Source organism: Hyposmocoma kahamanoa, unplaced genomic scaffold, assembly GCF_003589595.1.
Source record: "Hyposmocoma kahamanoa isolate Upper Pololo Valley unplaced genomic scaffold, ASM358959v1 64, whole genome shotgun sequence".
NCBI classification, from domain to species: domain Eukaryota; kingdom Metazoa; phylum Arthropoda; class Insecta; order Lepidoptera; family Cosmopterigidae; genus Hyposmocoma; species Hyposmocoma kahamanoa.
The window spans coordinates 3245380-3272512 of NW_020653852.1; the positions used below are offsets into that span (position 1 = coordinate 3245380).

The window sequence follows — 27133 nt, forward strand, 5'->3', positions numbered from 1 at the left end:
TTATTGTATGTACTTTCATATTTTTAGTTAAATTGACTGATATGGTAACTTACATTTTTGCTAACAAAACGCGTATAAAAAATAATATTGTATGCCGTTTCCGTATCCAGTATTGAGCAAAATTCTGCGAAAAGCATTGACAAGCGAAAAGTCAAAAATATCTTTCAGAATGTAAGTCAATGTTCAGAATGAGGAAAGTCGTCTAATGTGCAATTATGATTTATAAAAACAACAAAAAAATATAATTTTTCAGGTTACTCTAATTATAAAAATTAAATAAGTAGGTAATAATGAATAATTTTGTGTACTTATCTCTGTTTTTGCCTTGGGCAACTGGTTTAGTGCCTCCAAAGTTTCAATGGAAAACTATAGATTTGGCGTTTGAAAATGATATACAACGAGATAAGGCAATCGCTTCAAAGGAATTTATTCCTGAGAATAATATGCCGACTGGAATTGCCAGATGGAAGTCGAAGCTTTTCATCACGATACCTCGATGGAAAAAAGGTATGGTGGGGCGCAACTAGGATTCGAGGCAATTTGCCTCAGTCATTTCGTTACTTATATTATTTTTCTTTCAGGTGTCCCATCCACGCTAAATTACATACCCCTGAACTGTGTCCAAAACTGTCCCCTCCATCCGTACCCCAGCTGGCGGGACGGGTATCTCCCAGACAGTGCATCCAATATTAACTCTAATGCAACAATCGTGTCCACTTTTAGAATACACGTCGACTCGTGCGATAGACTGTGGGTTGTTGATAACGGGGTTGCTGATATGGCGAGTAAGTTAATTTTAACTACCTAACCAGTAGGCTAACCCTACGACAGGACGCGACTTGCGTGAGTATAGTAGCGCAAGATATTGTTATTCTCTAAGCGAAAATGCGCAAGTGTCGCCCTGTCATGCTAGCTCTACAGGTGTACATATTTATTTCACGGTCTAATTACTATTAGAGTAGTTATACAGCAACGATGCAAACGCGCGATTGCATAAATACAAACGCGAGATTGCATCTTAAAAATCCCAAGTATAGCGATGCAATCGCGCGTTTGCATCGGTGCAGTCGTGCACTTCCAACGCGTTTGCATCGCTGCTTAAAAGTCGACGTGTGTAACCGCTTTTATACTTTTACGTAAAGCATTATAAGTACATATACAAAGGCCATTAACGAAATAATGTATGTATGTCAACGAAATGTAAGAGATTTATCAATAAAATAACTGTTACACAAAACATCAGTAAGAAAGACAGTGGCTGGTTTTTGAACGTCTTAGTTTCCAGGCTTTCTACAGATACGGTTTGGTCTTCGGTTATTAAATGGGGTGACAAAAGCGTGACAGGTACAGTAGTTACAGGGTCAAGAGCACGTCAAGCTTTACACTTAAGACTTAAATCCAACTCTACGCCGCTTACGATAACAACGGTCCAAAGTACAAAGTGCCAAGCTTGATGTGCTATTCACTTTACATTACATTTTCTGCGTTTTGATGTTGCCTGGTTACATGTCTATTGCATACGACGTATTTATTTTTTACGAGCAGATGATCAAGTCAAAGTCAAAGTCAAATAATCATTTATTACATAGGTAAAATAAATTTACACTTGAAAACGTCACATTTAAGCTATTGTCTTCCCTGCTTAGAAGAACGAGCAAGAAACTCTAGGGATTGCTCTTTTCAAATAAACTTAAATGATATGGAATACACTTTGAATCAAATTTGTGTGGATTCTGGAGCCAGAGATGACACTCTAAAATATTTGAGTAAATGTACTGTGATGCCCCAGTCATGATACCAGTCTCCCTATACTTTTCTCTTAGAGAAACCCGAGAGCCTAGACGGTACACAGAACGAATGACTCGTTTTTGCAATACAAATATGGTTTGAATATCTGCCGCGATGCTATTCAAATGAAATTCCGTTGCAAATTTTGTACACATTCACAAATTCATTGGCGCCCCGTAAACTCGCATTACTTACTGACGGCGTGTTTACACCGACTCGACTGCCGCCTCTTCGGCAAGCGAGTTAGGCTGAAAAAAGTGGCACAGGCGACATTAACAATATTTAAGATCAATTTACATGTCACGTTCTTTCGTTCATTACATTCTATTTCTGCCGCTAAGCATTAATGTTAGCATTACTGCGTTCCGATCCTGAAGGGTAAGGGTGCTGGTGAAATTACAGGCACATGAGACTTGTCAACTTACGTGTCCGGGTGACGGGCGCAGTGGCGGTGCCCCTCAGATCTTTGCCAGTTAAAGCTCTGAGTGGCACTGCAACTGTTATGGACAGGCGTGTAGCTTACCATCAGGCACAAGACTTGTTCGTCCCGTCACTAGATATTATAAAAAAAAATTAAAAAACCATTACAAAATGTAACATGCAAACTAGATACGAGCCAAAAAAATGGTCGCGCGTATTCCCGATAATTTTTGCACAGTCTAGTTTATACATTATACTTGACATGAAGTTCATTATTATGCTTTGTACAATTTCGTTACAAAAATTCACTTCCAGCAGGAATATAAATTGAGTTTTTCATTAAATTCACATTAATTTTTGTCCATTCGAGTCTCTTACTATTATAAAAAAATATAATTATTACACAGAATTGTCTACTAAAAGAAATATTACGGTCACTGTGTACTAAAATAATACACGAGAGTAATAATTTAACTTTGATATTGTACAGACGAGGTGAAGCAGATAACCATGCCTGCTATAGTTGTGTACAACCTAAACGTCAATATGCTGGACGAGAGATACGAGCTCCATGACGATGTTATCATGGATTCTTCAGTTCTCACTAGTATTGTAAGTTTTTTTTTATGATACTGTAAATGAATAAGGTGAAGAATGAAAATCTCACAAGAAAGGAGTTTCTTGGTTCTTTAGAGGACAAGGGAGAAGTGTTGCAGACATAGCATGAGCATAAATACAAAAGATATTGCCTTCTCTAAGATGTCAATATATTTTCAAAAATTATCTATAATTAGGGTCAACTAACTTTGAAGTTTTATTTTATTTTTATCAAGAGCGAGACCATTTAATAGCGTGTTTACACAAGGTCGACTGGCTTAAACGGCCCATTCACTACCTACATGGCTTTCCGCGCAGGCAGAAGACTGCTCACACACTATCCTGCGTATGGCCCACGTAAGGAGTCTCGCAGGACGCATTGCAAGATTGCAGGATGGCTTGCACGCTACTACTACGTTTATAATCCTGCATTACGCGGCGGGCGGCAAGGCGGACTGCGATACACGATAATGGATGCCCCCTTTTAGGCAGATTGCTTTGCCATGCCAACTACCGCAAGCGAATTTAGCTGACGAACGCGGCGTAGTCGACGAGCTGTTTACACCGAGTGGACTGTCGCCTTCATAAATCATAAAAAAAAAGTTTAGGCACGGACCATTGACTTACAATTATATGGATGTCGGGTCCGCGCTAAAAAGTGTCCGAACTTATAGGGCGTTAAAATCGTATACAGAGCGTCATTCACGCTTTAGTATTCGTTTGTTCGACTGACAGCGAAGCAAGCAAAATTAGACAGTACTGCGACGACATTATAATTTAAATTCAACGTTTTAGCTTTTTTATAGTCCTTTACATGTCATTACTTTTAAATAGGTTGACTTGGGACATTTTTTTCGTGGTTTTTATGTATTAGACCCGTCATCCATTTATTTGTAAGTCAATGGCAAGGACACAACAAATCGTTCGAAACTTGCAACAAATAGATCGGATAGGTAGGTACTCCCCAGTACGCGAATCTTGTTGGGACACGGCGCGACCGGCACTTTGAAATTTGTATGGTAGACTATAGTGATTACACTTATCTGACTCGTCGATCGACTTCAGCAGCAAACTGCAGACATCAAAAACACCTCTTATGATTATATTGGGTAAAATGCCGTTTGGCGGGCAAGCGAGGGCGACTTATCGATCTAGTGTAAATGCTTCACTTGTCGACACGATGACCTCAGCGGGCAAGCAAAGGCGACAATAGAGATTCCTTGAATAATAGCCTTCTAGGTGACGTTCAGTTTGGGTATACCGATATTTGTTTCTTGTAGCTGTTGTTTGGACTTGACTTCGGTAGGTCCTATTTGCTGAAAACTTAGGTATACGTCATGCATGTTGTCCACTGCAAATGTATATGTAGGATTTTCTCTGACCACTTTCACAGTCGTTAATTTTCGAAGAAACAATTAAAATGCTATGACACGGTTAAGGATTTAAAGGTTTTTGTTTCTTATTTTGTTTGCAGGTAGTTGACGTAAATAAGAACTGCAGAGACGCCTATGCCTACATCACAGATATGGGTTCAAACGCAATTGTAGTTTATAGCTTAAGCAGAAAAGACTCATGGAGGGTGGAACATCCCTTTTTTAGTTTCGACCCCTTCGCCGGGTCATACAAAGTGGGCGGCGTCGAATTTTATTGGAATGATGGAGTTTCTTCAGCTGCTTTGACGGGAGCTAAAAAAGATGGGTAAGTCATACAGTTTGTAAATATAATAAAAATACTATATTCTTCTCATATTAGTAACATAAACCTGAAAATAATAGCTTTATCTCGTCGACCTCTATACGGTTTTTGCACCGTACAATACTTTGCTAACTTAACAACCTACATATTGCACGTGTAAATGGTCATAATAGACTGTTGACAACTCGCTTCACGAGCGATTGGCCACAGATAGGCATTCAAAACTATACTGTACGCTTCTTACTTAATACCTTCATCAACTTATTACGGAAATTGTGGTTTACGTCAAGTTTATATCCTACTCTACTTAATAATACGCCGACCTTAGACGTTCAGAGAATCATACAACCTCATCGTCACTTCGATGGAGGTTAAGTGCGCACTTATTTTATATGAAAAAGTGACAAAAACCTACACATCGTGCCGCTGCAGCGCTTCTACTAGCGTCTAATTTGAAAGCACTGTCAATTTATATTGCAGCGGAACGGAATGGAAGCGAATTTTTGTAACATAGTATAATGAACTTTATGTTCAATTGTGTAAAGTACAAACTAGAAGATTTTGGCTCGTATCTAGTAGTAGTAGATAGTTTATCAGCAGTAGAGCTCCTTGTGAAAGAGTCCAGGGAAGTACAGCCAACTTACTTATTTCTACCGCCAAGCAGTATTGTTAGCATTACTGCGTTCCGGTTTAGAAGGGTAAGGGTGCTGGTGAAATTACGGGCACATGGGACTTCGTCAACTTTATGTCTCAGGGTGACTGGCGCAGTGGCAGTGCCCCTCAGATCTTTGCGATTTAAAGCTCTGAGTGGCACTGCAACTGTTATGGACAGGCGTGGAGCTTACCATCAGGTGCACGATTTGTTCGTCCCGTCACTTGATATTATATATAAAAAATAATAATAGTTAGTACGTTACATAATTGATCATAAACTTTAAGAAGCTTTGTACAATATCGTTACATAAATTCGCTTCCGTCGCGATATAAATTGAGCCTAAGCCTCTTGCGATAAGAACGGTTCGAAGTCCAAAGTGTCAAACTTGACGCGCGTGAATTGGTATAAAATCGCATCCTTGAGGTAATCGCCACATCCGCAAAACAGAGTTTTATTAGATCTACTAACGAAATTAGTTATTTTTTTATGCTTAAATAGAAGAGTTCTAGAATTTTACATTAATACATAACGTTTTGTTAGTGTTTAAAGCGGGCAGCAAAAGCTATAGTACGGTCCCCGGAGTTACATTGTGCGGCATTCCTCTTAAAGGTTTCACGGAATTTAAATATATAGGGCACTGGGTCACGGAGTCATTAAAAGATGATCTAGAGATAGAAAAAGAGCGTAGGGCTCTGGCAGCGTTGGACAACATGTTGGCCCGTAGGTTTGCGAGTTATACTGACGACGTTAATATTGCGTTATTTAAAGCATACTGTCAGTTCTTCTAAGATGCAGCTTGTGGGTCAACTACACCCATAAAGCTCTCAGCGCTCTACATGTTTTATATAATAATATATTCAGGATGCTGTTTGCGACTATTATGCGCAGAATTCGTGGTAGCGGCAAAGGCCTCCAAAGTATTATTGCATTCAGGGTCCAGGGGTCGTTTCTTGAGCACTGGACTCGAATGCGTGTCAATAAGAATGAAGTATAATTGTTATTTGTAATACTAACACTATTTTTAAGTGTTCGGGTACTAACCATAGTAGCGGTTAACACACGTCGAGTTTTAGAAACGATGCAAACGCGATGCAGTCGCTATTCGTCTACCTTTACATACACGCGCTATTTTAGGTCTTTTTCAGAGTGGCGGCGGGCGCGAGTGCGAGCGAGTAGATCTTTTGGCTCGGTCCGTCTATGCCTTTCACAGTGCTTGGTCTAGCGTCTAGCGTCTGTTTGCTATTTCGACGTGTGGATCTACCCGCTCGTTGCCGCTTCGGCACTGTGAAAGGGAAGACGGTAAGACCCGCGCTCGCACCCACCTCCGCGCCCGCGCCTGCCCTCTGAATGAGCCCTTAAGAGGGAGCATGCCAAAAAAGTTTTGACGTTGGCTCCGCCCAAATTTGTGAAACAAATATATGTCTAAAGTTCGCGTGACATGCGAGATGTTGAATTTTGCGCATTAAAAGTACCAAATTCGTTTTAGCGGAATAACTCTAAAACTAAAGGGATTAAAAAAAAATCCGTAGTGACAGATCTCGATCATGCATAAATATAATTAATTATGTAATTTTTGTCCTAATAACCTGTAGCATTTCGAGGATGAATCGAAAAAAATGTGAAAATTAGAGGTCATTTCGTGATTTTTATCTATCGAGGAAACTTTATTGTTTTATGTTTCTGATTAGTGTCTATGCCTGAATATATCGTGTAGTTACTCATACAATATTTTATTTTTAACTCTAAAGTGGATATACCCCTCTAAAATCAAATCGAAGATTAGGAATTTTTCCTCTGCTCCCTCTTAAGCACTGATACAAACGCGATGCATCATGCAATCGTCTATAAATTCCAAGTGTAGCGACGCCATCGCGCGTTTCACGAGCGCGCGTTTGCATTGCTGCTAAAAATCGCTGTCTGAAACCACTCTTATGGTGAATTTTTTGAAATAAAAGCTTTGAATTTGAATAATTTGTTTTGTGTGGCCAAGTAGGTCGCATTATTTTTATGACTCATGTGTTAAAAGAATTTTTGACGCATGATCACATACATGTGTCTTTGTTATATCAAGGGTATAAATTAATCCTAAATATATAAAATAAATTCTCTGGTGTGTGACTGGTTCAACCATCCTGTTTAAAATAGGTATTATCCGTTTTGCCGAATCTTAAAGATCATAATTTTCAGGTATCGTAACCTGTATGTCCACCCAACGTCGAGTACTAAGCAATTTAAGTTATCGACTAAAGTGTTAAAACAAAAGAATGTCGAGCCTGAAGATATTATTGACGCTGTTGAGGTAACTATAAGAAATAATTATCTGAACGTACGAGTGTATTTGTAGGTGAGAATTAGGTCAATGGTGAGAAGTATGGACCTTAAGTCCATCATTTGGAGTTTAGATTGGTTAACAAACATTACTTTAGTCTTCACATTAGACGCTCTAGTAGTAAGGCTGCAGTGGCGCGGCAGCCGATTTGCTTTTCATACAAAATCTAGTCTGCAAGAACGGCGCGTCTGGCGCGTTTCTGTAGGCGTTAAATTTGAGGAAATCATGCAATGGTTTTTTTTATAACATCAATGACGGGACGAACAAGTTGTGCCTGATGGTAAGCTACGCGGCTGTCCATAACAGTTACAGTGCCACTCAGAGCTTTAAATTGCAAAGATCTGAGTAGGCACTACCACTGCGCCTGTCACCATAAGTTGACAAGTTCTATGTGCCTGTAATTTCACCAGTACCCTTAAAAACCGGAACACAGTAATGCTGACATTACTGCTTGGTGGCAGAAATAGGTAAGGTGGCAGTACTACTCTGGACGAACTCTCTCACAAGGAACTCTTGCAGAGCTTTATTTTTGGTTTTTTAAAGACTGTTTGCTGTAGCGCCATCTGTGAGAAATCTATGAAAGTTTTTCTTCACTCCTTACCGTACCTTCCGTACCTTTACAGCTACCAGCGGCTGTCTAGACACGTCGCTTTAATTAATGTAATATGAAGTTTATTGACTGTGACGATGTTTAGCAAATTACCATGATATTCAATTATTTTTTTGTGAAATTACTCCATTAGTTTGTTATAATTATTGTTAATACAAATTAATTAATTTTAAATGCCCAATTAAGAAGCTATATTCTCGCGTATTATGTAATGGTCTGTAGTAAAAATTACTATTTGGCAATTAAGGTTCTTTATATACGTCTCACTTACAAATGTAGGTAGATATATATGATAGGTCATCAACCATCAGCTAAACGATTAGATATCATTACTTAGGCGTTTCATACCATGTTATGACTTTTTCGATATTTCTGAATTATTACATGTTATTATTATATGTTGTGTAAAAGCGGTCTTGGTCTCGTTTTTGCAAGACTAAGACCACCTGATTGTAGTAAAATTAACATCGACTCTGGAACGACTGATGGAACGTGACGATGAAGTGGACGATGCAATGGTGCATGCGCACTTTAATAATGCCTATTCACTCTCGCCTTGAAAACGCTCAAGTTATACCGCTCACGGGACAAGTCTGCAGGCAGGGAATTACAGTCCATAGCCGTTTCCCATAACAATGTGGATTCGAAAGGTTTCGTACAAATCCCTGGAATATCCATAACATAGGGGTGGAACCCCAGCATACATCTAGTCCTTCGAGGATGATTCGTGAGAAATATTAAGTATGTACTTTATAAGAAATAAATAAATTTTTTTAGGTAGTCGGCGACAGAGGACCCAACACTCAATCTACGGCATGTGATTATGATCCTTGTACCAATGTACTCTTTTACACTCAGGTATCGTTTATTTATTACCCCAGAAAGAGGTCAGTTAAATGGTTAAAGCCTTTGTCTGTCTGCGGCATCGTAAGTTCCAAACGGAGCGATAGCTGTTTGGTGAACATTTGCTCAGCTGTTTAAAGATCAGCAGCTCTTTTCTCAGTTAAGGTAGACATCTCATTCATAAAATTAATAAGTGTTTAATTAACCGACTTCAAAAAAAGCAGGAGGTTCTCAATTCAACTATACGTTTTTTTTCTAACTACCTCCGTGGCCGAACGGTTCCCATGACTGCCATGACTGCCGGACTGCCACGCAGAGGTCCCAGGTTCGATTCCCCGGCCGGGCGAAATATTTGTAGGGCCTACATTTATTTCTCTCGTGAGTTTGGGTGTAATTTGTGGTTGTTTATGTGTGTCCATGGCACCCGCGACACAGGGTTTCCCTAGTGCGGGGCTATGTTGAGTGCGTGCGCTATTATTATTATTATTATTTTTTGTACGTTACGCGATAACTACATTTGTGAACCGATTTGTTGGAAAGAGGATACCTCAAAAGTGGTCCAATAAAAGTTTGAAAAAATATTCCACCTCTAAGGGTGGCAATCTAGGGGATGAATGACTTTTGAGGTCGGTTTCTTTAGGTCTAATTAACTGATTTTTTTATTTATTTCCACTTGTCCGATTGATTTGAAATTTTGTATATGGTATAGTATGGTAGCAATCGCGAAATCCTTAGGGCGCCTACAAACTAGACGCTTATAGAAACCCAGCAGTGGCACCACTATGGGGCCGCAGTGTTGCTACTACTCATTTTTATAGTTTTGAAAGTGCAGTTGCAACACATTGTCATGACACGTGCGCGCACTTTTGCAGTCACAATAAGTGAACTAAAAATCACTGAAGAGCTACGCGCGGCTGCCGCGCCACAGTAGCGCTTGTATAAGCGTCTAATTTGAATTGAAGGAGCTTTAAGATGTCGATCTTTACATTTTCAGCTGAATAAAAACGGCGTTGGATGTTGGAACTTAGATAAGCCGTTCCACGGGGACAATGTACATGTTCTTGTCAGCGATTGTACTTTGATGGAATTTCCCAACGATGTCAAGGTAAATGACAGTTATTTAAACTGAAAAATCGACTTTTCAGGATTCATAGTTTTTACGTTCGGCTTAGTTTGTCCCATTGATAAAATGTACTTCCACAATTTGCTTTAGTCAATATATGTCCTTTTTTATAATATCAAGACATGGGACAAGCAAGTTGTGTGTCTGGTGTTAAGCGGCATGCAACCCATAACAGTTGTAGAGTTGCTCAGAGCTATAAATCGCAAAGACCTGAGGGCCACGTCACTACGCCCGTTACTAGAATAGAATAGAATAGCATACGTTTATTTGCCAGAATACAGTAATGATAAAGGTCGTTGTATTCAACCTGCAAGCATATGTACAAACATTAATTTCATGTTCGGTTTCTACTGTTAATTGCACTTCATATTAATGTAAATTTGTATTTAGAAATTCTGACTATTATACTCTGAGACATAAGTTGACAAATTCCATGTACCTGTAATTTCACCAGCACCCTTAACCTTCAAAACCGGAACATAGGAATATGAACATTACTGCTTGGGGGTAGAAGTAGGTATGGTGAACTCGTTCACAAGGAGCTTTAGTACTACTGTCCTTTTATCTGACTGTCCTCACGAAATTTTGACAGTTTGTGTACATATTTCTAGTTTCTACAGAACTAGTATTTTATTATAAATTTACTGATAAATAATACGGAAACAGGTTTTATTTTATAAAATAAAAAATATTCCAATGGAAGACAGAAAGAAAAACAGAAATAACAGGGTGCATTTACAAAACAGAAAATAATTACCACTATTTCTGTGTGTATTATTTTTTTTTACCATATTACATTTAAACCTAATTTTAAATTATTGTTAAGTATTGTGTCTTCAGTAGGCATAAATGTTTTTATTTTTTTCTGTTTTATTTTTCTTTTTTTTTGTGTGGTGTCATTTGTACTAGTCAAATAAATGTCAATACATTCTTATTCTTAAGCAAAATGAATTACAATGGGTCATTCTCATGTTGTAAGGAAGAGCGTATCTCCTAGCACAAGTGTATATTTACATTTATATTTATATATATATTTAATATTTAAATTAGGCCTAAGTTGAAGTAAATAAACTTTTTTATTATTATTTTCGTAGGTGGACGCAGACTGCAATGTTTGGATCCTAAGCGATCGCCAGTCCCGATTTCTTTACAACACGATGAACTACAGCGACGTGAACTATCGTATAATGAGTGCGCCCGCCTGCATGCTAATACAAGGCACAACTTGTGAAAACAGTAAAAGCCGTTTCAGCTTGAAACGTTCTGTTAGAGATTTTATAAATTGAGATCGCAACATCGTAAAGTCTCGGTAACTACGAATGTGCTTAGTCAAAAGATTGTGATTATTAACTTGTTACGATCGATCATTTTCTGATGGTCATATCCCTGGATAGTACAAAGAAAAGCCCTATGCACATCTGAGGGTGACATTGGAATGATGTGTCAGCCATAGAAAGATATAGAATGAACAACACCGTAGCGATATCGCTGTGTATCGGTAAGTTCGATGTCACTAGAGTTCAGAAATATATAACGCTTGATGGTGTGGAGTCCTCTTTTAAACAATATTACCAACTGAAGAGTCCAGGGAAAGAATAATCAAACTTACTTGAAGATAATTTTGGACAAAAATAGTTTTTTAAAATTTGAAAACTTAATTATTGGTGAAAAAGACAAGCACAAATACTATGAAATAAAGTCAATGCTGACACAACTATATGTAACGCTATGTAATCCATTTTGACTAAAAATATTTATAAATCTTTTTTAACTTTTCTACCATTTAGTCGCAAGCATTTTTATGACCAAAAGTAAAAGCTGATTTCTCAGGACATTGAACCTTATTAGCCTTTTTATGATTTGGGCAAATTACACTCGGCGTTTACCGAACAGGATGGCAGTAATAACCTTAAATGTATTTTAGTGACTTTAACCATTCTTTCTCTGGTCTCTTCAACTGATATACCTATGTTATGTACTTTCATGCACGACAAATTATATATAATTGTAAATGAAACAATTTTTTTCGGATGTAAATCGCGTATAATAATAATAATATTTCTTTATTAAACGACTTCAAAAAAAGGAGGAGGTTCTCAATTCGACTGTATGTTTTTTTTTGTATGTATGTTACGCGATAACTCCGGTATTTGTGAACCGATTTTCATGATTATTTTTTGTTAGAAAGAGGGTACCTCCATAGTGGTCCCATTTAATTTTGCAGAAAATCATCTACCTCTAAGGGTGGCTTGAAGAACGCATGAATATTCATTTTCATAAATAGCGCCCAAAATGTATTATAAGCAACAATTATGTGAATGGTTGATTTTGCTATTCTCCAATTCAAGGCGTTTTTCTCTCTCAATATAGTTTGAGTCGATCGAATTTGAATCGATTTATATTATCTCCTGTGTCAAGTCCCGTATAGTGGCGAACTAGGGGATGAATCCGGGTTTGCGCACTTTCCGGTAACCGATTTCAATAAAAATTGGTAATTATATGTAATTCCACGTACTTTTGAGGTCGGTTTTTTTAGTATTCTGTACTGAGATTATTTATCTCCACAATATAAAACAAAAGAACATTATAGTAGAGACACATATTATGATATACGCTTAGAGTAATGTATTCTGGGAGACTGGAGCTGAAACTAAGCAGAGCTTGTAAGTGGGTCTCCAGGCACCCAACCCCTGGTATTTCAGTCCGTTAGTGGACTGAAGTAATAATTCTGGACCTGTGGGCTAAACGCTGGTGTTTGAAAAAAAAAACAAATGTACCTACACGATTTAGATACTTAAAAATATTTTTGTTCCTATTTTAAAATTATGTATATTCATCTTTATTTGCCTGTAACATTTATGAAGATTTTAAATATATTGTACCCATACATGTGACACCCTATAAGGGCGCTACAAATTTAGAGGGAAAATGAAGAATTATTAATTCATTATGTCAAAAATGCCCGGTCAATGGTATTCCAGTACTCTCCCAAATATAGCCACATTCCGTTCCCTTTCTCAGTGACTGCCGTAGGTGTAGTATTTATGATTTCTTTTCATTTTATTAACTCGCCCTTAGAGAACTTTGTCCTGAAGAACTTTCTCACGCGGCAACGTACGATCTGAAAATGTGCCTTATAATATATTTCGTATTAAAGACTTTTAAATTAAATTATTCATGAAAAATTAGAATCAAAGATCCGGCAGTATGGCTTATACGCCTGCAACGAAAATTTTTAGTGCTAAGTGTCTTCAAATTAGACGCTTATATAAGCAATGCAGTGGCGCCACTGTGGCACTGCAGCCGCGCCATTACTACTTTTCACACAATATTTAGAAGTGCAGTTACAGCGCCACTGTCGTGTCACTCGCGCTACTTCTGCAGTCACAATTACTTCACTAAAATTTTACTAAAGACGCGTGGTTGCTGCGCCACTGCAGCGCAATGTCTACGGTCTCACTCAGCTTTCAAAAGACAAACTTTCTTTACAAATAATTTTCTGTATACTATTTTTATATAAATATATAAGTATTTTAAAGCTACTATACACAATATTTTAAGTAATTTAAAAACGCTTCTATTCATCCGGTGATCTTAGTCGTTTCTAACACGACCAACGGCAGCAGTATACACTTGCGATTTTAACAGGAAATACTGTAAATGCATTGAAGGGATCACTTTTTTTGTAGTTTCTTATTAACATCATTACTAATATCATTATTTTGTCATTAAACAACAAGCGAGACTTTTGTGTGTTTGTGATTTCGGCATCTATAACCAGCTAAATGTTACTTGCCGATTACATTTTGCATAACATTATTTAATGATGTATAAACGATGATGTAGGAACCCTGTCATTAGCCATACACCTAGCCCATATACTATTGTAAAATACCTTATGCAACAGGTATTTTCAATAAATAAAATAAAATTTTAATAAAACCACATTTACATGCGTTACAGCTCAAGATGAATAATTGTTAAACTGAAGACAAGTGGCCGTGAAAATATTTTCAAGTGTTAGTTTTGCCTGAAGTCAGAAGACAGCGATGTGTATCCTATTTTCGTGTATATGTAGTACATCGAGAAAAACTAAACTAAATTATAACCGGCGTTTTATTGTTCTCAAATTACTATTCGAGTATTGTGTGTAATAGACCTTATTTAAAAAACCGAAGGTTTGTGACGTAAACTCTCAACGGAACCATATTGTTTGTTTAAACCACATATTGCCTGTGGTTTAAACACATTTATTGTCTCCAATTTGTACGACCTCACAAACACATGGAACTATATGCCTCACATACACATTATAGTCTTTCCATATGTGGACTGGTTGGAATCTCACAGTGGAAAATTCTGGAAAGCGATGTAGACAGAAGATACAGTTGCTTTTTGAACAAATTTAATCTTTATTCCAATACAATGGTACGGAAACTATCCCCAGTGTTTCTTGCTACAACTAAACAAGAAAAAAGGTTAAAGGCTTCATCAGCAGCAAAAAGCTGTTTATTTTCCAAATGGTTAATTAAGTATTATGTATATATAAAGATAATTACATTATTCGTAATAACATCCATCGTTTATTTTTTTTAATTTAATTTTTTTATTTCAAATTAAGTACAAAAATTGATAATTGAAATGAATAGACAAGCCATGTGGCACTTTTTTTCAGTCAACTTGTCATTGAATATCGTCGGAATAATCTTGTAGAAATTATCCCGTGTGCAGCGCCACATAACTGTTACGTAAACTGTCATTCCCCGCACCGCGCAGCTACCTCAGGAACCGACTTAGTTAAGCAGTAAGCCTGGAGCTAATGCTGCCTGGTTAACATTCTCTTTTATTTATTGAACCGTCTCTTTGATTCAGAGTATTTTTTTATTAGTTTTGTGCATAGGTTCTCAGTTTGGCTCACCGCCCACTTAGGCAAGATAATTTCACTGCCACCTCCACAAAACGTTTCGCTACCACCACAAAAAATAATTGAAAATACGTATTTTTTATATTAATACAAAAAAATCACAAGGAAAAAAATTATATAATATGTACTGTAGTTTGTATAGACAATTAGGTTTTTTTTTCAAATGCGCTAGCACCCCTTGGACAGCATCCACACCCCGCAATTGCTACTGCCCCCTAGGAATCCCCAGCGTCCAGTGGAGGAGCCACTTTGGGAAACTATGGTTTAGTGGTCTCTGCCTATAATGTAAATTTTCACATATTTCGAAGCAAATTTTTGAATTTCTTGATTTATCGAGTTGATTTATTTAATGAGTTTCGAAAATTTATAGAATTTGTTTTCTCACGCTGAATGTCACTTACTTAAGCGATGTATGTCCATGTTGGATACAAGAACCTCCAATTTAACCTTTACTAAATAAAACACAAGTAATAAATTTAAATGTAATCTTTTTATTTTAATATACAACATTGTAATAACTATTTTAATAAATAGTCTATGTGATTGGATAGCATTTGCACGTGAAATGTTTTTCGTTCCCACTTTCGTTCACGCTCAGTCTTTTCACTATATATACCTCTGGGGAACAAATACATAGAACTGGGAACACGAGGACTTAGTGTTGTCAACGACGAGAACCTAGCGGCCGTTTTCGGTACTAATTAAACACCGTGTTAAATGAGTTTTTGTGATTCCAACATAGATTATTCTCTACTAACTAATCAAGAGGCCAATAATACAGGGGCATTACTAGTTTAGGCTCCTGTTACCCACAAATATTAAAATTTAAGCTCTGTTCTTTTGCTTTGTAGCTATTTACGTGAGGCAAATAAACTTGTATTATTAATAAAACCATTAATTTATTTTATGGTAACTAATTTGGAAAGTAACACTGATCTAGTATAAAACCGTCACATTTATAGTCCACACAACAGCCGCTAGGAAATCTCGATGCCAACAGCGTTGGTGACAATTTTGCTACCAATGCCATTTCAAAATCCAATTGCATTTTTTTAAATACGATCATTTTAATGCGAGTTTTGCTTTTATAGATAGTTCAATTAATACTTTGCGTTTTGCATGTTAAACGTTTGTAAATAGTTTGCTCTTATAATAATCTAAATTACCGAAGCCAATTCTGTATGAAAACACTTCCCTCAAGTCTTTTTCCAATCTTTACTATTTTAAATAATGTACAATTTTACTAAAATTTAAAATCACGCAAAATTGACCTCATACATCTAACTTTTACTAAAAGGTCAAGTATCTAGTTGCTTAGAAAGAGGTAGAAGAAGTATGTAAGACAAATTATCTACCACTAATCCTTAGTTATAAATTTCTACTGATAATTCGTTTAATAATTTTTACGTTTACGAGATTTTTTGACGATAGAGTATTTAAAATAAACATAGTTTTTTTAGTTATCTACATTGATAATGTAATGATTCACGTTCTATGTAGATAAAAGTGTAATCTCAGCTTCATATTTTTTCAGACTTTTTTGATGAAAAGGTGGTAAGTTATGTTGCATGATGTTGCTATGACTTCTATGACGTGTCTCGACTAGCCCCGATAAACATTCTTGGTTATTTTTTAAATTGCATTAATACGTTTTTCAATATTTTTGGCGTTAATGGCTTAGAAGAGTGATGGAGATACTAAGCTTTAACAAAACTGTCCTCAGTATGTAGCGCCGCTAAACGTCACAAATGTTTATTTCTGTTTCATTCTCATACGAGACGTGTAAAATGTATATTTTTCTAAGTTAATGAAAAGCATTTCATTGTCATTATTTGTGAAATATATTTTTTTTATTACATATGTTTACGACTCAAGTCTAAAGACAATTCAAGCAGGAAGAAATACTAGACTAATATTCTTAATTACGTCGGAGTGACTAACAACACTTTTCCTTCACAAGTAACATGCATAGACCGCATCAATGTCTTTAAAATAGCCATAATAAAACTCAATAAAGTGATAGCAATTTTTTAACAGTCTCACAAAGTAATTGTCATATTACCAATATGATTTTTCTTGCACTCCGTCCAAATGTTCCCAGTTCCATGTAAAAATATTTCGCTGTCTGTGCTCAACGTGTTTCATAAACCGAAGTTAGAAAAGCGTTGCGAGAGTTAAGGAGACTATATTTACAATTTATTGCTCTATTCGATAGGCCATATTTATTAAATAATATTAATTATTATTACAAATTATTTAGAAGTCAAAGGTATAAAAGAAAACTTAAGAGTACGCGTTTTTTAGAGTACATTTTCGTCTAGTCCCACTGGTGCAGTTGACCACTTGGTGGTGCTTCCGGGACATTTTCCCAATAAATCATACACAGATGGAGCTCATAATTGTATTAGCCCCAAAATTTATGTCTATCAGGCATGCGTTGCTAAGAAAAAAATCGGAAATGTCAGAAGTCTCATTACAAAATGGCGTCAACGGCAATATTGGGACTGGACGGTACTTTTTGTTTTTATTTAACGTTTAGCGTTTGTTGCGGGAAAATATGATATTGTATACAAATATACATATTATATAAATATATATATATTGTATACAAGCATAATTTTATATTACAAGTTCCTAATAAGTAATTAAATAAACGCAAAAACAAGCAGCAAGCTGAATTTTTTATACATACCTAATATAGGTATAGATTTATTATTTGGTTTTAATTGGAATATTCTAACAAGATAAAACAATGTTCTTTTTATTTTTATGTCATATTTTCCACCGCAACGAACGCGAATTCATTTTTTTATTAAACGCGCGATGAAAATTCGTACAAAGTATGGCAAAAGACAATAAAGTCAGAACCTAAGCGAGTATCCAATAGGTCGCGACAAGTAAGTTTAACGCTGACTTACTAATCAAAGATGGATTTTTGTTATATTGATTGACGAACAAGTATAATAGCTCAATGTAAATAAAAAAAGAAAGATTTTCGCGTTTAGTTACTACACGATTATTCCTAGTTACAAATATATTTTTTATTTAAGTCGTTTCGTGGTAAAACTAGTGATAATTTTTATGAAAAAACGTTTAAAATTTTGTGTACAATAATGATTAATAGGGTTAAATTTACAGTGCCGCGGAAAGGAATGGAAGCGAAGTTTTATAACAAAATAGTACATAGCATAATGACCTTTATGTCAATTGTGTAACGTACATACTAGATACGATACGATGCGCGAGTATTCTCTAGTTTGTACGTTACACGTTAACGTAAAGTTTATTATGTTACGGTCACAAAATCTACTTCCATTCCGTTCCTCATCACTGTAAAATTAAATTTAATATGTCATTAACCGGACAACCTTACCAATTACTTGGTCTCAAAACTAGAGAATCTCTTGTACTATGAGTACCAGAGCAACGGAATTCACTCCAGGATACAAACCCAAAACATTAGAAAAGTTCATTTTTTAATTGATTTTACCCAGCGTTTGCCTTGCAAACCGTAAGGCAATAGGCGGACGGAGAGCGTATGAGTAATACGGGCTACCTAAATAGCCTCCTGTTTGTTGAAAGATGTAGACATACTTGTCGCGACCTGCCGGGGCAATATTGGTGCGTAGAACGTCCTACTACCTATCAGGTCTTGTGATTGCTACCTTATTTAGTAGGTAAGTCCATTATCTAGAGCTGTCGGCGCAGTCGACGACTTTTTTCTCGTGTCGCTTGATCAGCGGAGTATTGTATTCCCAACCGTCTTCGCCTTTTGGACTGAATAGCTGGAACAGAGAGAAAAGGCTTTTTATTACTGTCGTGGAGTTGTGGTAAAATCAGGCTCAAAGTAAATCAATATAAAATTGTAATTTACGGAACATTATGAACCATAAGTATTTAGTGCATACTGCACTACATACCTAAATTTCGGAAAATCGGAAGCTTTTTCTTCAGTCAATAAGTTTCAGTAAAGGAAAACATCGTCAGAATTTATGACAAATGACACGATTATATATTATTTAAAAAAAATCGTTTGTTTGGAACATCTGTTTTGTAAAATTTTTTATAGATACAAATTTTTTATTTAATTAATAAGTGTGAGTACTACAGTAAAAAAAGACGTAATAATTACATAAAGATAATGTAATATGTTTGAAAATCTCGTTTCACAAAATTATTGAATGAAATGGTGCCTGATCAAAGATCCAACATTTTCTTCTGTCCAATGCTAAAAAAACGAAGTATAGATACGTACAAGTAGCGAGAATTGTTGAGGTCTGAACGGAGATACCGACTTACCTGTGTGACCCATTTCTCGCCATTAGCTTCCCTCTGCTTGACAGCCTCCCTTTGAGCCTGTTCCACGGTCCTCTTGGCGTTGGTGGCCGCGTCGCAGTCCTGCGCGCGCAGGGCGCAGGTGACGTGGCGCCACACGCGGCGCGACTCTTGCAGCCCTTGCTTGCTGATGGGGGTCACGCGCTTGCGCCGCGGCTTCATTAACGACACGTCGAAGAGGACTTCGCTGCGCTGTTATTAGAATACGCTCATTTAATAATAACAATAAATCTTTATTACGGACAACAGGGATCCATGAAGTGTTAGTAACAAAAATAGCTTATAATTAGGTTAGTACTTAAATTCTACTACGGGTTTTGTGGTTGTTATTAAGTGTCGCATCCCGGGGCATTCACTCCTACCCGCGACAGTCTTCAATAGGTCGTTACTGCTGCCAAGTATACTGATAAATAAAGACGCCGACTTCTTCCGTAAGAGTGCCATGAAGCTGTCGACGCGAGCTTCAGCAAACATGGCAGACGCACTATAGAAACGTGGCAGCGTGAGACGTTATTACATTGCGTACGCAGGGCTCTGAGCGAGCTTTTGGGTATAGCTGGCCCACAGGGCACCCGCGTATAGTGGTGTGCAATAGGCTCTAAAAATCGAGCAAACTCGCGAGGCAGCATGTTCGCCTTCACCGACAGTGCCCTGCGCTCGCAATATAGTGTTCTAAATATTTAAAATGGAATCTCTTTAATGGAATTCCATTAATAACAATAACGCACTCACTCAACATAGCCCCGCAGTAGGAAAACCCTGTGGCGTGTGTGCCATGGACACACACATAGACAACCACAAATTACACCCAAACTCACGAGAGAAATAAGTTTAGGCCGTACAAATATTTCTCCCGGCCCGGAAATCTAACCTGGGACCTCTGCGTGGCAGTTTAAAACCGTTCGGCTACGGAGGCAGTTAAATTTATTTTTATTTAGTCATTGAACATTATAGGCAACACATTTTCAGGACTCTTGTTGACTCTTTTTGACGTTATAAATTAGTCCATGCGAGGCAGCATATTCCTTACATACTAGAATCAATTTTCTCAATGCACTAATTGATGGCGCCAGCAACACCATGTCATCGGCATAGCTAATGTTATTGAGACAAACACCGTCAATAAAGCATCCCACAGGAGTGTTGCTGAGTTCATCGACCAGTGCATCCATATTTCATGTCACTATACTGACTAGGCGACATAACGAGATTTGCTAAAAGCAACTGTGATAGAATCCACGGTCAACGTGGCAACGTCGTAGCAAAGCGTAACTAAGAAGAAGAAGAAGTACGCTTGCCATCTCGCTTGCACGTGTTAGTCAGATTTCAAAGAAAAAGAGACAGCTAGTGTTGCGTTCTTACTTTTCGCGCCATGTGCCCGTTTAAAAATTAGAATATTTTGAGGCGCCATCTATTGGCACACTATTGAACTACGTAGATAAGAGATGTTGCTACATTGTAGTAATAAAACTGTATTAGAACCGTTCAGATCGTTAAGTCAAATTTAAACAATTGACTTATATCAATATTTATTACGTGGTTTATACACATATAGTACAGTAACCCTTTTCAAGGAAAGTAATTTATCAAAAAACTTCTTCGTTGAGTTATGTGAAGTGAAAATTGAGCCAGCAAACTTGAAAAAACTTGTTGAAATGTACAAAGTTCCTGCATACCCCAGTATCACTCCAGCGTCCATCCATCCTGCTATTCCACTCGCCCTGCGCCGTGTAATAGGGCTTCTTCTCATTGCCGGCGAACACTTCGCACGTGACTCGATGTTTCTTGCCGCCATAGAAAGGTTTTGTCAAGAACTCTATGTTCGCCTTATGTCCGGTCTGGACGCATTCTATGCAGACCGAACCGCCTAGTTCGATCCACGGTACAGTTAATATTGATCTGTAATAAGTATAAAATAGGTTTCAGTTTTTGTAATGAAGTTGTGTTTCATTATTTTATTTACTCGTACAAAAAGTATTGTATGTAGAGATGCGCCGAGTACTCGTTTGCTACTCGGTACTCGGTGTACTTGGCCGTTTTTTACTACTCGTACTCGGCCGAATAACTCGGTTCATGAGAAGAGTACTCGGTTAAAATAAATCATTACGGCAATAGACATAATAAAGTAAAACCAACAATATATTTAAAATAATCAAAAGAGATTTATTACTACAAATTCTAGACAATTGTAACAATTTGTAGCAAATTAGGTAATTTAAAAAGAAAGTTTACATTATTAATATTTAAAATTTAACAAAGGCAAGTTATGATGTAGGAATAACACGCTTACTGCGCGTTCAGGTAATAGTCTGTTCTTTTTTTCTTCATACACATTACCCACTTCGGAAAATAACCGCTCGCTATACCCAGTGCTTGCAGATCCGCATTAAAACGTTCGTGCTAACTGTGCCAGTTTTGGATATCTTGTTATATGCCTTGCCCCCATTGCAAAGGACTCGCGACAATAAACTGTCATTGACAAATCGGTCTAATTCTAGAGCAATGGGACTTTTAGGATCCTCGCGTTCCGGTTGTAATGAACCGAGTAACTTGGCCGAGTACTCGGCTCGGCAAATGTTAAACCGAGTAATATTCGGTACTCGGCTACTCGGTAAAACTTGTGCTCGGCGCATCTCTAATTGTATGCAATCATTACACAATTAGATCTTCAAATCTCGTACCTATTACTTTAAGAACGATTGCATAATATTCTATTCGGAATTCCGCTAATAATAAACATTAGTATTATATATTGTCCTGAAATCCAGGCGTCTAGTAAGTAGATAATTAAAATCACTTCAACTGCACTTAATTTTTTTCCTCACTGTATGAGACAGATTATGATATTGTAGTCTCGACTACAGTACACTGTAGTATTTACAAACCTATTTTAATCGAAATCGGAGTGAGGTTATAGATAATTACAAAAACGGGTTATTATAATCATAGGTGCTAAGCCAAATAAATTATTTAAAACATCATTCAGTTTATTTTGACTGTATTATACCAAACTAAAGGTATAATAGTATTTAAGACTCGACACAAGTGACACGACGAAGTTGTTCGACGTACTGTGACAAGACAAAGTGACTCGACGTAAGGGTCGAAACACAAAACTGCGATGCGACGTCACGAAATCTGCGAGCGAGCTCGATACATCGCAAGAATTTGCGAATTGCTCGGCATCACGCATTCATCCAGTGACGTTAACCTTCTTTGTGTTTTTTCCTATACCTTCATATCAATAACAGCAGTGTAATACTTTTTTTACGATCCACATTGCCACCTAGTTTAAAAAATACGTTCAGTACGGTTGATGATCGTCGAAAAAATGGTTACCCAAACCGTGCCTTAACGCACGAAATTGCATCGCAGCAATTCGCGTCGTAGTGTTCTGCATTGCGAATTCGCACCGCGCCGATTCGCAGTTTTGTGTTTCAACCCTAAAATGTCTCAACATTAAGTGACTCGACGTGTAATGATTCGACGTAATTATTATTTGATTTTAGTAAGTAAATTAATCCTTGAAGCCGTATTCACTCACCTGCCGTAACCATTAGGGAATGTCAAAGTATACTCCTCTCCTTTGTCTAACACAGTGACTATTCCTTTGCCAATATTGTGTACACCTATCGAAAGTCCCAAGAACTTGCTCTTCGTCCACACCCAGGCCTCGAATTGTATGCGTTTATTGACGTGTTCGGCATAAAAGGCTGAGATAGGAGGATGATGGGAGACCTGTTCCGCTACGAAAGAGAGTTGGTCGGGTGAGCACCAGGGTACTGGACCGTCGCCCACTTCTTGCTGCTTAAACAATAATGCAAAGATTAGATTAAAATATAACAATAACGCCTGCGGAACACAATAGTGCTAAAATGGAGACCCAGGAGCGGTACCAGAAGCATTGGACGCTTGACTGAATGGCGTGCAAACCCAAAGAGGAGGCCTACACTCAGCAGTGGGTGACTAGAGGCTGAAGAAGAAGAACCTGGTACTCATAGCGCAGGGAATGCCTTAGTTTGAGACCAGACAATTATGGATGTCTGATACATTATATTTAAAAGTAATGTCCTTAATAACCGTACCAATTAACCAATCAATTTATTTAATCGTCAGATTATACATTACGATTTTATTTTAAACTTATTTTATCTTATTTTAAATATAACTGGTCTCAAACTAGGGAATTCTCAGTACTATCGGGGCTCCGTAACTCGCTCAAGGTTACACGATAAGTGGCTACCGTTGAGTGTACCGACGTCGGCACAAGCGCTCATACAAGTCTTTCATTTATGAGCATTCGACTCCGCACGACTGCACACGGCGGGCAATTCACCTTTCTGAGCGCGTGCTTAGGTTCCTTTTTCCTCGTAGTGAGCGCCTGGTGTCATTAGTCAGATTTAGTAGGCTATTATAGCTTAGATATTTTCGATTTTGCAAACCGAATAAACGTGTATAATACGTAATAAATGTGTATATAATGGACGTTTGCTCGGTGTGGCCATCGTTAGTACTCAATAGTGAGGAATCTGCCTAACGAATGAGCAATAGAGTATAATCAATATGACGATTTCAAGTGTAACTTGCTGACATTTTGAATTTAGAATTTTCCTAGAATTTGCACCATTAAATAACGGATAATTAATTTTTTTTTACTTATTTTTTTGTCAAATTTAATTTATCTTCCATTATTACATATTGATGTTGAATCATAGTTTTTAAATTTTATAATCGTTGCGTTAAAGCCAGCTTAAGATCTTAGGGACAAGGAAGTGGCTGAAAAACAGGGCTACCAACGACAGCAACGGTACCCGGCATCACAAGCTCAGTTACCCCCATTTGGCCTCTGACATGATTGGCGTTTATTGATTTTTTTCTGGCTTAATAGGTTGTGTCCAAAAAAGTGTCATTGTGACAATATATCTTTTTGATTTAAAACTCTACTAACTTATGGACAGGCGTGTCGCTTTCCATCAGGCGTTCCTTCACTTATTTATTATAAAAAAAAAATTGTAGCAGTAGATTTCCTAGTGAAAGAGTTCGTCCAGGGAAGTACTGCCACCTTACTTGTTTCTGCCCCTAAGCAGTAATGTTATCATTACTGCGTTCCGGTTTTGAAGGATAAGGGTGCTGGTGAAATTACAGTCATATGGGACTTATGTCTCAGGGTGACGGGCGCAGTGGCCGTGCCCCGTTGCGATATAAAGCTCTGAGTGGCACTACAATTGTTATGGACATGCGTGTAGCTAACCATCAGGCGCACGACTTGTACGTCCCGTCACTTGATATTATTAAAAAAAAGTATTTGTATTTTATATAATGTTTATTAATTAATTTTAGTGTATTACCAAGATTCAGCAGCCTGTCTCTAAAGCAACCTAGTGTATGCATGGATCGCAATAAATTTTCATAAACGTTAGCAAAATTAGGTAACCTACTGCAACGAGGAGCGCCGGAAACGCCTAATTAGGCACGCAACTCTACGCGCTTAACCTCACTCGCAATGCGTATGTAACCGCTTATCAGTGGCCATCAAAATCATTGTCTTAACGATTAGAAATGTCGAATATTTTACATATTACCCATTGATTTACAAATAAATGGACGACGGGTCTAATACAAAAACCACGAAAAAAATGTCCCAAGTCAACCTATTCGAAATTTAAATTGTAATATCATCGCAGTATCGCGCTGTCAGTCGAACAAATGAAGACTAAAGCGGAGTTTGGCGCTCTGTATACGATTTTAGCGCCTTACAAGTGCGGACACTTTTTAGCGCGGACCCGACGTCCATATAATTGTAAGTCAATGATATTACCATTTAATTTAAAAAAAATAATTTTTTTCTACTCACGTGAGAAATAAATGTAGACCGTATAAACGTTTCTCCCGGCCCGGGAATCGAACCCGGGACCTCTGCATGGCAGTCCAGTATGGTAACCGTCCAGCCACAGAGGCAGTTATTATACGTGTGCGTGCGTGTCAGGCTTGTGCGTTTTAGTATGCATGTGGTTGTGCACGTATGCAACATGTGTACATTACGTATATACTCATTGCAGTAGATGCAATAGTTTTCAGGTAATGTTCAGAAGTTGGTTTAAAAAAATTTAGTTTTACTGTGTTCTCTTTAATTAGTATCTACTCAATTTCATAATGTTAATTTTTGATAATGTTCCTGTATGTATAGGAAAGTATTTTCAATATTGAAATTATTTTGTATATTCTGGGACTATATAAGAGCAGTGGTTAACCGGAAAAATATTACCTTATCCATAGAAGCTGGACTGGGTTCGTCCAGTTCCCAGTAACATCGAAACACTTCCCCTAGAATCGGGTTGTAGGGTTTCTTGGCTACTTGGGATTTGCGACCCGCGTGGTACGAACTAAGGTACCATCGTACTACTTGTATCATACGCTCGCGTGGCGTTGGCTGGTCTACTATCCTGTAAAACGAGATTGTTATTTTATAATTAATTATTTGTAATAACTCGGCGGTTCAAACCTAAGTCCCTGACTTTGGAATACCACCTCACACGTTTGAAATTCAAAATTTGTTTTTTAGGCCATGGAAGAGGCGTGACCTAAAATGGACACCCAAAATAATAACAAAAACATTTATTAATAAGCACGTTTTAAAAAAAAATTACAATGCTCAAACCTATATGGAAAATGTAGAAGAATCTAATGCTGGTGAAAAGGATGGATAGTCTCAGCAATCAGTGGTGCTTTTGAAATTCCGTTCCATCAATATCATAAAAATCATACAATTTTATTTATGGTATAGGTGTGTGTACGTGTGCTTGTCTGTGTGCCCGTGCACGTTTGTGCGTGTTTGTGCGCACGTTCTTCTTATATAATCTGTTTCGTCAATCTTCTTTCATTAATTCTCTCTGCATGTCCGAACCACCTAAGCAACTCTTTCTCTATCTTTATCACTACATCTTCTATGCCGCAACGCTTTCTTATCATAATATCGAAAATACACTAAAGTATTAAGCTCCACTTGTTTGTTTATTATCGATAAAAAATCGAGCAAACACAAACGACGCCAGTAGCCACGTCGAGGCAACAGATGCTGGTTCGAGTGCAGTCGGACTGTAGAAATTTGTTTACTGTGTTTTTTCGACCTTTGTACCAATAATATTAATGATTTCAATTACTGTTAAAGTGTTTGATGTTAAAATACAATTCCACAAGAACGCAAGAAGGTATTATGCAAATACTTACTTAACAAATTGATCCGGGTGGGCAAATGAGTCTGCGTACATTTCGAGGAGTGATCGCCTTTCTAAGATAAACGTTGGCAGCACAACCTGCAACAAGGTTTACAATTAGATTAAAAAAACATTGCTTCATACAGGTCCGTTTTGATTATTTTAGATTTTGCTCAGGTGTGAGTGAGTGTCGTTTTTGCTCAGGTGTGTGTGTGTGTGTGTGTGTGTGTGTGTGTGTGTGTATATATTTTGTGAGGTTTTCATCCAGTGAGGTCCATGAATTCCATAGTTGCGCCACAAACAGTAGTAGTAAAATTTTCGGCCTCCTCCAGGACAGGCTAAGGCATTAACTAGTCACACTGCCAGATGTTATACTGTAATTTTTCTTCAATACTTTAGTTTTCTTTAGTCTTCAATAGTTTCTGACATTTCTTGGCGGGAAATCGTTATAACTTTACGGTTTCCATTTTGAAACTCCGCGCCGTAGATATTGTAACATGTTTGTTTTATTTTTTTATTGTATAGATAGATGCATAGACAAAACGTTTATTCAAACATTTATTGTGACAATTTGTTGTATTTATTTTAATTTATTATTAT

The 27133-nt window shown here is 37.3% G+C and overlaps 2 protein-coding genes across 2 annotated transcripts in view; one reads left to right on the forward strand and one right to left on the reverse strand.

Annotated features, from left to right (window-relative positions):
- The first annotated feature begins 326 nt into the window (after positions 1-326).
- On the forward strand, positions 327-14197 carry LOC113230961 (L-dopachrome tautomerase yellow-f2-like). Its single transcript, XM_026465076.1, has 9 exons — positions 327-507; positions 582-785; positions 2699-2820; positions 4280-4503; positions 7343-7454; positions 8872-8952; positions 9932-10042; positions 11155-11369; positions 14024-14197. The coding sequence occupies exons 1-8, from the start codon at positions 444-446 to the stop codon at positions 11344-11346; spliced, it is 1110 nt and encodes a 369-aa protein (XP_026320861.1). The 5' UTR covers positions 327-443; the 3' UTR covers positions 11347-11369; positions 14024-14197.
- A 3734-nt stretch (positions 14198-17931) lies between these two features.
- LOC113230810 (oxysterol-binding protein-related protein 9) overlaps positions 17932-27133 on the reverse strand; it is a 95692-nt gene continuing 86490 nt past the window's right edge. The window contains exons 9-14 of the mRNA XM_026464899.1: positions 26547-26640; positions 25585-25762; positions 22864-23123; positions 20996-21218; positions 19284-19511; positions 17932-18769 (exon numbers count right to left, since the gene is read on the reverse strand). Coding sequence (XP_026320684.1) covers positions 18671-18769; positions 19284-19511; positions 20996-21218; positions 22864-23123; positions 25585-25762; positions 26547-26640 — 1082 coding nt within the window. The 3' untranslated portion in view covers positions 17932-18670. The remainder of the gene's footprint in view (positions 18770-19283; positions 19512-20995; positions 21219-22863; positions 23124-25584; positions 25763-26546; positions 26641-27133) is intronic.